At 45.9% G+C, this 14,932-nt stretch overlaps 1 protein-coding gene across 2 annotated transcripts in view; it reads right to left on the bottom strand.

Annotated features, from left to right (window-relative positions):
* The window catches only part of SLC45A4 (solute carrier family 45 member 4), a 118,677-nt gene that overhangs the window by 33,199 nt on the left and 70,546 nt on the right, over positions 1-14,932 (bottom strand). For both annotated transcript variants that reach the window (XM_058175548.1, XM_058175549.1), the window contains exon 2: positions 10,490-11,239. In XM_058175548.1, the coding sequence (XP_058031531.1) occupies positions 10,490-10,730 (241 nt within the window). In that variant the 5' untranslated portion in view covers positions 10,731-11,239. The remainder of the gene's footprint in view (positions 1-10,489; positions 11,240-14,932) is intronic.

The raw sequence follows: 14,932 nt of genomic DNA, 5'->3' as shown, positions 1-14,932 counted from the left end.
TCTGCGGGCTAGTTAAAAGAGTTAAAATAAGGTCATCCAGGAGGCAAGGGATAAATTCTTGAAATGAGACTTTACGGGATTGCCAGGAAGGGGGGGGGGCAAAGAAAGAAGGGAACCGAAGCAACGCAGCCCGTCTGAAAACAGGGGGAAAAAAGAGCATCTTTTGAGTAGGCACGATATATTAAAGGGGAGTAAAAACAGCTTTTCTGCGGAAGAATCGCGGAGGACGTAAAGATGAAGTACCCGAGTGGCTAGCGGTGAGAAAGACACACGCCTTGAAGCACTCAAAAGCTCCTTGTCCACATCAAGGGGAGAAGAAAAATGGCAGCCGTAAAAGTGACCAAAAAGAGAGAGAGGGAGAGAGAGAGAGAGAGAGATTGGCGAGAATCCAGGACCTGCCAACTTTGCACGGCACCAAAATCACAAAAGACTTGGTTGGCAGGGCCTGGCCTAGAGTAAAAAAACCAAGGAGGCAGGACTGCAATTTTAAGTAGCCAAATTTGAATTTATTCTTACACAGATTCAAGGCTGTGGTTTGGGGAATTTACTACGGTGTTGTCCCACACGTTCCTTTAGTCCAGTGGTAGTCAACCTGGTCCCTACCGCCCACTAGTGGGTGTTCCAGCTTTCATGGTGGGCGGTAGGGGTTTTGTCCGATACTGAAGGACTTTCCTTTTTTTTTTTTAATTTAATTGACTTTTTAAAAAAATTTCATAGCATTATCTAAAAACATTTTCATTAGGTTTTCATAAAATTCCCCGTGACAATTTAAATTTCTGAAAATATACTATTTGTATCGCCCGTGCATAAGTTTAGTTCCCGTTACGTAAGTGAAACTCAATGGCGCTATAGTGCAACCGCAAAAAGAGCCTCGTCCCAGAATAGCTTGCGCATCTCTCCCCACACCACCCAGCTGTAACAGACAAGCAGAGCTGGTAGCCGGTGCCCCCCCAAACCCAATCCACGATGCGTGAGAGGCATGCGCAGAGGATGATACACGGCGCATTACTGTGGAACCGGTGGGCGGTTAGAAAATTTTACTACTAACAGAGATACAAAAGTGGGCGGTAGGTATAAAAAGGTTGACTACCCCTGCTTTAGTCGAAGGTTTTTTTAATCAAGGGGTACAAACCCTGAGCCACAACCCACTCCCGGGCTGCAGCCTGTTTGAAACTGGGCCACAAGACGGATGGGCAATCCTGTGTGCAGAAAGCCACACTCGTGTAAACGTGCTTGCGTGCAAAACTCCACTTGTGTTAGTGGAGGGCGTTTGCGCTCGCCTGCAAAGCTCCATTCGTAGTCGTAACTCAAGGACCAACTGTATTTTCAGTTTCCGGCAAATCCTGCCCCACAGCATATAACTGGCTCACTTAACAGCCACTGTTTTTGCTTAACAACAAACATCGCAAAAAAAGGTCACAAAACTGGCTGCGGTCATGGGGTAAGTCGAAGTCCACAAGTCTTAAAGCTGCCGAGTTTGGAGAATTCTGGGAGTCGAAGTCCACAAGTCTTAAAGCTGCCGAGTTTGGAGAATTCTGGGAGTCGAAGTCCACAAGTCTTAAAGCTGCCGAGTTTGGAGAATTCTGGGAGTCGAAGTCCACAAGTCTTAAAGCTGCCAAGTTTGAAGACCTCTGGTCTACACAATCAGAGCACTGAGGAAAAGTTCACGTAGTAGCATATTGATGGGTAACTGAAGTTAATTCAGGAGCAGAAGGTGATCCGGTGTTAAGGGCATGAAGGGGCTTTCGTGCCCGTAGCACTTAATGCCGCCGACAAAAGAGAAGAATTTTATTTGGAAATAAAATCCCGCCGGTGGTCGCTCGGCTGGAGGCTACAACCCGTACAATCCTCCACCAAGTTTTTTTTTTTTTAATCTGAAGTCCTTGACTTAGGGCCACAACGGAGCCCAATATTTCTTGTTGCTAAGCGAGACATTCATTAAAGGGAGTTTTGCTCTGGTTTACCCCACCTTTCTTGCTACGGTTGTTAAGCGAGCCACCGCAGGCTGTGAAGTTAGCAACATGGCTGTTAAGTGAATCTGGCTTGTCAGAAGGTGAACACGCGATCCTGGGAGACTGCAACCGTCATAAATATGAGTCAGTTGCCAAGCATTAAAATTTTGATCACTTGAACCATGGGGATGTGTTGTGGTCCGCCAGCAGGCTGCGGAGCTGGCAACGGAGTCGGACAGCGATGAGGCTGAGGTGAGGCCAGGGCCATCGGGGAGTGAGGTGTGGACTCCAGAGCCTCCAGAGCCTGACAGTAGTGAGGCAGACTAATGCATGCATGAGAAGAGCTGCCAGAAGGCAAGAGCAGCTCAAGCAAAGAGGACGACTTGGGAGTAGAGCCAAGAGATGATTGGCCCCTCCCATAAGGCTTAAAAGACCAGCAATGGAGTTTGGGCTTTGCCGGAAAACAACGTTGGTAGCTTGGTCTTCGTCTTGCATTTATTTTTGTATCGGTGTCTTCTGAACGTTTGCCAAGAAAAGCCTTTGGCGGTTTGCGATAGGACTGAGGAATTTGTGTTGGGAGGAATTTGTTTTAATTTAGTTGAACGACGCTGGGAATGAAGTAATTCTCAGCTGTTTGAATAACGTTTGTTTCTTCACGGACTGAGTTTCCTATTACCTACTTGCGCCTGGGTCACAACAGGATACTGCAATAGTTGTCAGTGCGAAAATCCGCCCTAGGCCCCTTTTTCCAGTGTTGTCATAACTTCCAACGGCCACTAAACGAACTGTTGTAAATTGAGGACTACCTGAACACCAAGAGAGCCGGCCTCTTGGTATTCCTTTGGAGCCCTTCAAAGAAATAACCCCGTCAAAGAGGATCAATTCAATCCAATCCTGCGAGACGCCAGGATGGACGTAAACGCAAAATGACTCGGATAAACAGAGAGATTGTAGGTGCTCCTCAACTTAAAAACCGTTTGTGTAGCAGCCACATGAAGTTACCATGACACCGGAAAAAGGTGACTTACAACTGGTCCTCGCACTTATGACCGCCGCAGCATCCTCCTGGTCACAACGTTCGGGCAACCAACATTTGCAAGGGTCTGCAGCGTCCCTGGGTCCACCCGTAGCCTTACCAGCCAGCTTCCGAAGAACAAAGTCAATGATGAAAGCTGGATTCACTTAATGACCACAATTCACTGAACGACTACAGTGAATCGCTTAACAGCCGTGGCAGAAATAAGTCGTCAAATTAGGTGCGACTCACTTAACGGTAGAAATCCCGGTCCCAATTGTGGTCGTTAAGTCGAGGACTGCTTGTATATTTACGCAAATCTGTCACTGTTATGACTGCCATTTTTCTTGTCCCCTTGATGTGGAAAAGGGGCTTTTGAGTGGTTCAGGGCAGGCGGCGTGTGTGTCTTTCTCACAACTAGCAACTCGGGTACTTCATCTTTACGTCCCCTGCGATTCTTCCGCCGAAAAACTGCTGCGATGTTTTACACTGCTTTTATTCATTCCCCTTAATATCTTGTGCCTACTCAAAAGATGCTTTTTTCGATTTTCCGTCCGGGTTAATCTGAGATTTTGTCATATTGAGTTTTGACCGCTGTAGCCTCCCAGGGACCATCTGGCTTGTTGTCCTTTGTGGTTTCTCGTTTGTTGGGCACTTCCACAAACACTAGGCACTTTGAACCACCAAAAGTCACTTGTTTTGTAACTTGCAAGCAAGGGAAGGGTACATCATGTGCAATACTGCTTTGGAATCTTTGATCAATGCTCCTAAAATAGAAGGAGTGGTTTTTTTTGGCAATTTGCTCACTACGCAATTTGCGACAACATCCACCGATGCTAAAAAAACTCACCTTATGCCAAGACTGGCCACGGGGGTGAGGAGGGAGGGAGAGATCTGACTTGAAAAAAAATAAATCTACTAGATTACTAGGGCCCCCGATGGTTCAGCTGTTAAGGAAGCTGAGCTTGTTAAGCTGGAAAGGCCTGGGTTTGAGACCCAGTGCTGTAGCAATGGGGTGAGCTCCCATTCCTTGCTCCAGCTCCTGCCCAGCTCACAGTTCGAAAGAATGCACATGCGAGTAGATAAATAGGTACCACTTTGGTTGGAAGGTAACAAAGTTCTGTGCGCCTTTGGTGTATCGCTATGCTGGCCACATGACAGACACATGACAGAGAATGCTGGCTCCCGTGGCCAAGAAACTTACGTTTACAGCTGTTACAGTATCCCAAGATCACCTGATCATCTTTGGCAACTTTTTGACGAGCAAAATCAAGCCAGATTCGCTTAACAATAGTGTTACTAACTTATCAACTGCAGTGATTCACTTAACAACTGTGGCAAGACGAGTCGTAAAATGGGGCAAACCTCCCTTAACAAACAAAAAAAAAAATCTCGCTGAAACAAGCATCAATTTTGGGCTCAATTGTGGTCGTTAAGTCGAGAACTACCTGTAACAAAAAATAGAATTGAGAGTCATCATTTACCCACAATGTAGTTTACTTGGGTTTGTTGGTTTGTTTGTTTTTCAAGAGAAGGAATGCATTTTTAATATTTTGCCCTGTTGATGTTTTTTTTTTAAACGCTTTGAAGGCCACCCAAGGTTTCTCGGTGCGTGGGTGGGCTTTCGAAGTCAACTAAATAAAATCACATCACGATGTTCCTTTATAACCGTTTGGCGGGGTGTGTCAGAGCGGGACTGCCTTGGAAAAACTGGTCGCCGCAAAACCAGTTGGCCCACTCCGCTTTGGCGATTTAAGGCTTCAAATAAATAAAGGCCCAGCCTCTTGAAATACCTGCTCTTCTCACCCTGGAGAATACAAGAATTCCACCTTGCCACTTCTAAACAACGTGGACCGTGTGTTTTCTTGGCAGTTAGCTCAACCGTCACCTGCATGTGCCGTGCACTTAAATGCCCACATAAAACCAGCCGATGAGCTAACTGAGACCTTTAATCAGCTTTCAGGTTAAGGATGAGAGAGGCTGGGCTGGGAAGGCAGTGCCACTCTGGGGAGAGACCAGAAGCATTTGGGCAGATTATGTAACAGCTTCAGTTGCATCAGGGTTGAGCTCTTTGCCTCTTTCGCCAGCATTTGGACCGTTGTTGTCCACACCTCGCATGGAAATTGGATGGCCTCCCCAAATTCAGAATGAAAATCTGATGGGTGCATATATTTATGACGGTTGCAGCGTCCCGGGGCTATGCGATCCCCTTTGGTGATCTTCGGACGGGGAATGTCAACGGGAAAGCCGGATTCACTTAACCAGGTTACTAATTTAAGAACTGCAGTCATTCACTTAACAAGAAAGGTCATACAATCGGGACAAAAAACCCCGAGCGACGTCTTGCATAGCAAAGGAAGTTTTTGGGCTCCGCTGTAGGTCGTACGTTGAGGACTATCTGTACACAAAACTGCAATTCCAGAAGCAAAGAGCTTGTTCCTACCGCCTTTCTAAAAAAAAACCCAAGCGATAAAAAGATGAAAGGATCAACCATGTGGCTATGATGAACCAATTTCCCACCGCAAAAGGCAGAGCCAACAGATTCCCTTGCCCCCAGGACTGTTTACAGAATATTCAAAAAAAGTTTTCAAGCACAAGGAAAAAGCTGCAGCTTAGCAGAATAACTATTTCTTTGTGCACAGAAGTTGCCAGATTTAATCTTTGGCCCCTTTGAGTAGCGACGGGAAAGAATTGCGGTTTGAAAATTGCTGCTTTGCGGTTTTCCGGGTTCCTATTAATTCAAGAGGTGACCCATTTCTTGAGGAATCATGTGAAGTTATCAAACTTGGGAGGAAGCTGCCAATAACACCTAACACAATCTTTAAGTGTGTTACTGTCCTGGGTCTTTGTCGTGCAACATTAAAGCAGAGCACAAAGAAAGAAAGAAAGAAAGAAAGAAAGAAAGAAAGAAAGAAAGAAAGAAAGAAAGAAAGAAAGAAAGAAAGAAAGAAAGAAAGAAAGGGGAATGTCGAGGTGAAATTACAACTGTATTTATACGACAGGTTAGGTGAAACATGGTCACAAGCGGTAACTGTGTGAGGGACCTTGGAGTCCTAGTGGACGATCACTTACACACGAGCCAGCCGTGTGCGGCAGCAGCCAAAAAGGCGAATACGATCCTTGGTTGTATAAACAGAGGCATAGAATCAAAATCACGTGACATACCAGTACTGCTTTATAAAACCTTAGTAAGGCCACGCCTGGAATACTGCATCCAGTTTCAGTCACCACATTACAAAAAAAAAAAAAAGATGTTGAGACTTTGGAAAAAGTGCAAAGAAGAGCAAACTAAGATGATCAAAGCAGTGGTGGGATGCAGCCGGTTCGGGCGAACCGGTAGTTGTTGTTTTTAAATTTACATTTATATTCCGCCCTTCTCCGAAGACTCAGGGCGGCTTACAGTGTGTAAGGCAATAGTCTCATTCTATTTGTATATTTACAAAGTCAACTTATTGCCCCCCCCAACAATCTTGGTCCTCATTTTACCTACCTTATAAAGGATGGAAGGCTGAGTCAACCTTGGACCTGGTGGGACTAGAACCTGCAGTAATTGCAGGCAGCTGTGTTTTAATAACAGGCTTCTTACAGCCTGAGCCACACCGCGGCCCAGTTAAATTGCTGGCTGGTTCCGCCCCTCCCCTCCCCACCCTGGAATCCCTGAGCGCCCCATTTTGGCTCCTAGGAAAGTGCAAGGAGGCCTCCTAGGCCCAAAATGTGGCCCGTTTGTGTGCTCAGGAGGCTTCAGGGAGGCCTCCTAGGCCCAAAATGGAGCACGTGTGCGTGTATTTGCAGCGCCACCCCTCCCACCCCGTGGCCCGCTTTTGCTTCCGGGGGGTGTAGGAGGCTGTGTGCTGCCTGTCACACACTCCTGGCCCCGCCCACCATGGCCCCGCCCAGCCGATCATGACAGGCGAGAACTGGTTGTTAAATTATTTGAATCCCACCACTGGATCAAAGGCCCGGAGACAAAAAAACATGAAGTACGGCTGCAGGATTTGGGTTTGGATAGACTAGAGAAAAGAAGGGCTGGGGAGTGGGGGGACACACATGATAGTAGTTTTTTAGTATTTGAGGGGCTGCCGCAAAGAGAGAACTTCCAGCGTTGGAGCACCCACAACTTCTGGAGGCAAGTCGTTCCACCGATCACTTGTTCTAACTATTAAGGATAATTTGCCTTTAAAAGTAAAGGTTCCCCTCGCACATATGTGCTAGTCGTTGCCAACTCTAGGGGGTGGTGCTCATCTCCGTTTCAAAGCCCAAGAGCCAGCGCTGTCCGAAGACGTCTCCGTGGTCTTGTGGCCGGCATGACTCAACGCCAAAGACGCACGGAACGCTGTTACCTTCCCACCAAAGGTGGTCCCTATTTTTTCTACTTGCATTTTTACGTGCTTTCGGAACTGCTAGTTTGGCAGAAGCTGGGACAAGTAACATGAGCTCACCCCGTTACATTTGCCTTTAGTTCTAGGTTAATTTCTCCTTAGCTCTAGGTTCGAAGCCGGCTTGCTTCAATGAGGACAAGCCTCATGAACTTGGCAGTTCAATAAACGACTCCCATTTGGAGGTCTGGAACCAACATTTTCTTGCTTGCAGGAAAATTCCTTCGCAGCAAGGCAGCCCCCCTCCCACCCAAAAAAGGGGCTTCATCGGCATGTCAGGGCAGGACCGAGCTCGCCAGCTTCAAAGGAACATCTTTAGAGATTTCCAAGCCGAATTACATCACTGAGGAATCTTTCCAGACTTAGCGTTTCGCAAGCTAAGCTCCTCATTCGCTGACGTTTTGCAAACTTCGCCGCCCGCTGTTTACCTCCACGGTGCGTGACATGACTTAGCAAAACACGGGTGAAGTTTCCACACAGCCTACATCGTCCGTGCTTATTCAAGAGGCAACTGGGCTTTCTGGGGTTTTTTTCTGAAGACCTTTCGCTTCTCGCCCAAGAAGCTTCTTCAGCTTTGAAAGGATGGTGGGGAATGGAAGGATTGATACTCCTCGCAGACAAGCTGGTTGTTTGCATCCTTTTTGAGGGTTGTTGAAGCCACTTGGAGGTTTATGTGCAGTAGTAGTGGAAATGGGATTACCCACACCCATTTGCACTGCTCAGGTGACCCTTGGAGGTTTATCTGCGTCCTCAGGGTCACCTGAGTGGGTGCAAGTGGGTGTGGATAAACCCATTTCCACCACCGGTACTACTACAGATAAACCTCCAAGTGGCCTCAACGACTCTCTAAAAAGATGCAAATGACCAGCTTTGTCTGCAAGGAATATAAATCCTTCCATTCCCCACCATCCTTTCAGAGCTGAAGAAGCTTCTTGGGCGAGAAGTGAAATGTCCTCAAAGAAAAAACTAGAAAGCCCAGTTGCCTCTTGAAAAAAGCACCTTTAGGACAACCATGACCTGGAAGACTGAGGATCTCCGTAGATATCTGTCTCCAGGGCAGCTGTCCAGGGTTTCAGATTCCAGCTTTTGAAAGTGTTCCAGAATGTACAACGGACTGATTTGTGAAGTAGGAACACAATCCCACGGGAAATACAAAATGGTGGCTGTTTTTAAGGTGTTCTAGACCAGGGGTTTCCAACCTTGTCAACATTAAGACTTGTGGACTTCAACTCTCAGAATTCCTCAGCCAGCAAAGCTTTAGAACAGGGGTCTCCATGACTTGTCCCAGCTTCTGCCAACCTAGCAGTTCGAAAGCACGTAAAAAATGCAAGTAGAAATAATAGGGACCACCTTTGGTGGGAAGGGAACAGCATTCCGTGCGCCTTTGGCGTTGAATCATGCCGGCTACATGACCACGGAGACGTCTTCGGACAGCGCTGGCTCTTCGGCTTTGAAACGGGGATGAGCACTGCCCCCTAGAGTCGGGAGCGACTTGCACAAATGTGCTACCTTTTACCTGTTACATCACACAGAAATCTATCCACCGGAGCACCTCTGAGAGCACTTCAGCCCTGAGCTATGAATATTCTCCTTTATGGGTATCATTGGGAAAAGTTGACAGAGCACCAAGAACCTCCACTAGTATATAAAATGAAAACAAACCCCACTCACTTCTAGTACTGATGATGTTTCCTAGTTGGGTAATGAAAGGCCTGTAAGAAAACAACCAAGCACTTCAACCCCCGATATATAAATATTCTCCTTTATGGGGTAATTCATTCAGAGATGGGTTTCAGCAGGTTCTGACCAGTCTTGGAGAACTGGTAGCGGAAATTTTGAGTAGTTTGGAGAACCGGTAGTAGAAAATTCTGACTGGCCCTGCCCCCATCTATTCTCTGCCTCCTGAGTCCCAGCTGATCGGGAGGAAATGGGGATTTTGCAGTAACCTTTCCCTGGATTGGGGTGGAAATGGAGATTTTGCAATAACCTTCCCCTGGATTGGGGTGGGAATGGAGATTTTGCAATAACCGTCCCCTGGATTGGGATGGGAATGGAGATTTTGCAATAACCGTCCCCTGGATTGGGGTGGGAATGGAGATTTTGCAATAACCTTCCCCTGGATTGGGGTGGGAATGGAGATTTTGCAATAACCTTCCCCTGGATTGGGGTGGGAATGGAGATTTTGCAATAACCTTCCCCTGGATTGGGGTGGGAATGGAGATTTTGCAATAACCTTCCCCTGGATTGGGGTGGAAATGGAGATTTTGCAATAACCTTCCCCTAGATTGGGGTGGGAATGGAGATTTTGCAATAACCGTCCCCTGGATTGGGGTGAGAATGGAGATTTTTTTTTTTTATTTACATTTATATCCCACCCTTCTCCGAAGACTCAGGGCGGCTTACAGCGTGTAAGGCAATAGTCTCATTCTATTTGTATATTTACAAAGTCAACTTATTGCCCCCCCAACAATCTGGGCCCTCATTTTACCTACCTTATAAAGGATGGAAGGCTGAGTCAACCTTGGGCCTGGTGGGACTAGAACCTGCAGTAATTGCAGGCAGCTGTGTTTTAATAACAGGCTTTTTACAGCCTGAGCCACACTGTGGCCTGGGGATTTTGCAGTAACCTTCCCCTGGATTGGGGTGGGAATGGAGATTTTGCAATAACCGTCCCCTGGATTGGGGTGGGAATGGAGATTTTGCAATAACCTTCTCCTGGATTGGAGTGGGAATGGAGATTTTGCAGTATCCTTCCCCCAGAGTTGAGTGGGAATGGAGGTTTCGCAGTATCTGTCCCCCGGAGTGGGGTGGGAATGGAGATTTTGCAATAACCTTCCCCTGGATTAGGGTGGGAATGGAGATTTTACAGCATCCTTCCCCTGCCAAGCTACGCCCACCAAGCCACGCCATGCCCACCAAGCCACACCAACAGAACCGGTAGTAAAAAAAATTGGAAACCCACCACTGTTATCATTGGGAAAAATTGACACCCAGAACCCCCCACTGGCGTATAAAAAGAGAGCAAACCCCTCCGCTCCCTTCTAGTCCTGATGATGTTCCCTGGTCGGGTAATGAAACCACCAAGCTCAGAGAGCACCAAGGGCCTCAACTCTTAAGTAGGCCCGGGCGGCAGCCCTTTGACTTACCAATTTGTAACAATACCGGTGTCACCAAAGCTGTCTCCATCGCGTAACAAAACTCCCTGCCAAACATCACGGCGCCGTGCATCACCCATAGCCGTACCGGGATACGGTCTATGGATCCTTCGCTGATCGTCTCTTCTTTGCTCTCGCGCTCTTTTTCAGGTTTCTGGACCTGGACGCCTGGAAGCTCTTGGACTTGCATAGATTCTGAGTCAGCATTCTGGGGAGCCATTTTCATTACCATAAAAAATACATATATTTATATATCTATCTATCTATAGCTATCTATATAGATTTAATTTTATTCCTCTCTCTCTCTCTCTTTTTAAAATCTATATATAAATAATTCTATCATCTCTTGAGATAAATTAGGGTGCCCTCCGCTGTTCCTCATGGCGTCCCGTTCCTTGTTGTGCAAGCAAAATATTTGTAATTTCCCTCGGGAGCAAACGGGTGTTTTTTTGGCATCGAATCTTCACAAAGGCTTTTCCAACATTCGGCGAGGAACATCCAACTTATTTGGTAGAAAGAAAAGGATTTTTTTTCAACATATGGCTTGGCGGGCTTCCGTTTTTTTTTGTGTGTGGATATTTTTTTTTTTTTTTTGCTTACTGGGATCTAGAGTTAAAAATCCATAATTGCCATTCAGTTAATACCAGTTTCATAATGAGAACTGAAGAGGTGCTGAAGTCGTTCTGCTGGCTACACAAAGGTGAAGAGGAGATGCGAATCCCCATCGAGTGGCTGATAAATCTGGAAGCGAAAAAAAAAAAAAGGAAAAAGAGAGAGAGAGAAAAATCAAGTCACGGATTAAGAGGCATGGAAGAAAACCGGCCCACCTTTCATTCACTAAAAGCAAAGCCTCCCTTCTTCACTCTCCTGGACTCTCCTGAACAAAAAACAGGCAACTCTTTGAAGCAGCTCTCTTGAAGTATCTGATTTATTCATCCATCCATCCATCCACCCATCCATCCAGGCAATCAAGAAAACCACTTTGGCTTTATTGTTTCTAAAAATGCATGCCTCTCTTTCAAAACAGTTTGGAGAAATTGAAAAAAAGGAAGGAAGGAAGGAAGGAAGATAGAGGAAGGAGGAAGAAAGGAAGGATAGGGAAAGGAAGTAAATATATGGGAAAGAATGAAGGAAGGAAGGAAGAAGGAAGGAGGATAGAGGCAGAAAGGAAGGAAGGAAGATAGAGGAAGGAGGAAGAAGGAGGAAGGAAGGAGGAAGGAAGGAGGAAGGAAGGAAGGAGGATAAAGGAAGGAGGAAGAAAGGAAGTATATGGAAAAGAAGGAAGGAAGAAAGAAGGAAGGAAGGAGTAAGGTAGAAACGAAGAAGGAAGAGAGGAGAAGAGGAGGAGAGGGAGGGAAGAAGGGAGGGAAGGAAGGAAGGAGGATAGAGGCAGAAAGGAAGGATAGGGAAAGGAAGGAAGTATATGGGAAAAAAGGAAGGAAGGAAGAAGGAAGGAAGGAGTAAGGTAGTAACAAAGAAGAACACAGCCAACCAACCCGCTCACAGTAACACTCCCCACCTCCCCACCAGTATTTATAGAGAGACGGCAGCTCCGACCATGCTTTGCTCGCACAAGCATGAAGCCGAAAGCACCAGCCTGAAGATGATGAGTGAGACCTCGTCGAAACGTCGCCAAGATACTCTCAACCTTACACGGGAAAAGACCCGAATATGCCAAGACCTACACACACACAGAAACACACACACATATATATAATAAATATTATACACACACACACACACGTATACATACACACACACATATTCATACATACATATATATGCACACAAACATATACATACACACACACATATATACACATATACATACATCATATTGTACATACATACATAAATATTCATCGATCACTGTCCATTTTGAATACCCAGAGGAAAGTGGCGACTTGAGAGTTCATGAGGTTGATGCTGTATGGAACAAAACCGTGACCAAATCTGGCCGTTCTGTTTCAGGTACCACAAAGGCCCCTCCCGGAAGGTAACAAGGGAAACCAGCTCGCGAAGAGGAGGTGCAGTGCCCCAGAGGATAGGCGAAGACCCCTGAGAAATCTTTGGAAGCAGCTGCCATAAACGTTTCCCTGAAAGGCCCTGCTTTTGAACATATCGAGAGCGACAGCTTTGCTGCATCGGTCAGTTTTGCAAAGGGCGCCTTTCGAATGCTTCACGGCCAACAAGCAACTGGGGATGATCCCACGGGTCTCAACTGGTCTGCCCGTGTGCAAAAATGCAAGTTTTAATGACGCCACTCCTTGTACTAGCCCAGGGGTCGGCAACCTTAAACACTCAAAGTGCCATTTGGACCCATTTCCCACAGAAAAGAAAAGACCGGGAGCCACAAAAGCCTTTGGACACCTAAAAGGAAGATAACACACTGCCTATATCGTTTTTTTTAAACTTTATGCTATGTGCGAAAAAAACTATAGTGTGTTATATTTATGAAATCAATGACCTGCTACAGAGAAAGCACATTTTTACTTCTGCAAGCAACAAAAACATTTTAAACTCCAAAAGGAAAAAAAAAAAAAAGATGGGTCGAATAGCTCAATAAATCACGTGCTGTCGGGTGTCACACATTGGTGGTTGTGATGCGTATTTTGAGTGACAGGGAGCTGCAGCAGAGGGATGAAAGCGGCTCTAGAGCCGCAGGTTGCAGACCCCCGTACTAACCAATATTCAGCCTTACAGTTTGAACGACGCCGGTTACCAAGGAATGCCTCAGTTGCCCCTGGACGTTTCAAAAATTCAGTGTCTGCCTGAACTTCCTATCTGTGAAGCCATGACTTCTTAGCCTTCCTCAACTACACGCCCTTTCTGTGTCTTACCGTCTTAAGGTTGAGAGCTGTAACTGCCAGCACTGATGATGTTACCTAGTTGGGTAATGAAACGCCTGCAAGAAAACAACCAAGCTCAGAGAGCACAAAGGAATCCATACTCCTTCTCCTCTTTGTTCAAGAAAACAACTGAGCTCACAGCATCAAGGGCTCCATAGTCCTCGGCCTTGTCCTTCTCCTCCCTGCAAACTCCACATCCTACCAGCACTGATGATGTTACCTAGTTTGGTAATGAAACGTCTGCAAGAAAACTGAGAGAGCACCAAAGACCTCCCCTCTTCCCCCTCCTCCTCCTCTTCTCCACAAATCCCACTCCCTTCTAGCACTGATGAAGTTACCCAGTTAGGTAATGAAACGTCTTCAAGAAAACGATCAAGCTCACAGCATCAAAAGACTCCATAGTCCTCCTCCTCCTCTTTCCCATCCTCCTCCTCTTTTCCACAAACCCCACTCCCATCTAGCATTGATGATGTTACCCAGTTGGGTAATGAACGTCTGCAAGAAAAAAACCAAGTTCAGAGAATATCAAGGACCCTTCAGTTCAACCCTCAGAGACAAATATTCTGTAACTCCTTCTGGGCATTTCAACTGAGAATCCTGGGAATTGCAATTTTAACCCATATAGAGGGCACCAGGCTAGCAAAGACTGAATCAGATCAATCCTTCCTTTCTAGATCAAGCTATGCTCAAAAGAACATAGGACTAAGAAAGCACTATTAATAGCACACAATTGATATGCAAAGCCAGCAAATCAATGAGCTGCAGAGGAAACAACAAGGGAATATGAATAGTTATTTAAAAAAAATCCTTCTGCATTAAAGCATCGATCTCTAGTGCTTTAAGCATAGCAATTTAAATCCAGAAATCGTGACTCGCTGTTTTTTTTTTTTTTAATATAAAGCTGGTTGGGAATATAAACTCTATTATCACTAGAATGGCAGAAAATACAATAACTACAGTAAAATGCATAGCAATAGATTTCAAGCCTTAAATCTATTGTTACAACAAGCAGTGATGATGCCACATTTAGAAAACAAAGAAAGAAAGCACAATTTGCTAACAAGTGGCTCGGTGGTTAAGATGCTCAGCTTGTCGATTGAAAGGTTGGCAGTTCAGCGGTTCGAATCCCTAGCGCCGCATAACCGGGTGAGCTCCCGTGACTTGTCCCAGCTTCTGCCAACCTAGCAGTTCGAAAGCACGTAAAAAATGCAAGTAGAAAAAATAGGGATTTTGGTGGGAAGGGAACAGCGTTCCGTGCGTCTTTGGCGTTGAATCATGCCGGCCACATGACCGCAGAGACGTCTTCGGACAGTGCTGGCTCTTCGGTTTTGAAACGGAGATGAGCACTGCCCCCTAGAGTCGGGAACGACTGGAACGCATGTGCGAGGGGAACTTTTACCTTTATCTTTACTTATGCAAGCAACCCTCAACGTTATAAATTCCAAAACTGTTGTCAAGTAATTATTTAGGGATATCTCTTTAAATTCGGTAACTGTGTTTGATTTTATTCTTAATTATGTAATCCTGGCATGGAAAATCTATTCGTGTGATCTATACAGACTTGACAGCACGTAATCAATCAGAT

Source organism: Ahaetulla prasina, chromosome 3 (assembly GCF_028640845.1).
Source record: "Ahaetulla prasina isolate Xishuangbanna chromosome 3, ASM2864084v1, whole genome shotgun sequence".
NCBI classification, from domain to species: Eukaryota; Metazoa; Chordata; class Lepidosauria; order Squamata; family Colubridae; genus Ahaetulla; species Ahaetulla prasina.
Note: the sequence above shows the minus strand (reverse complement) of the source record. Positions and strands in the feature narration are given on the sequence as shown.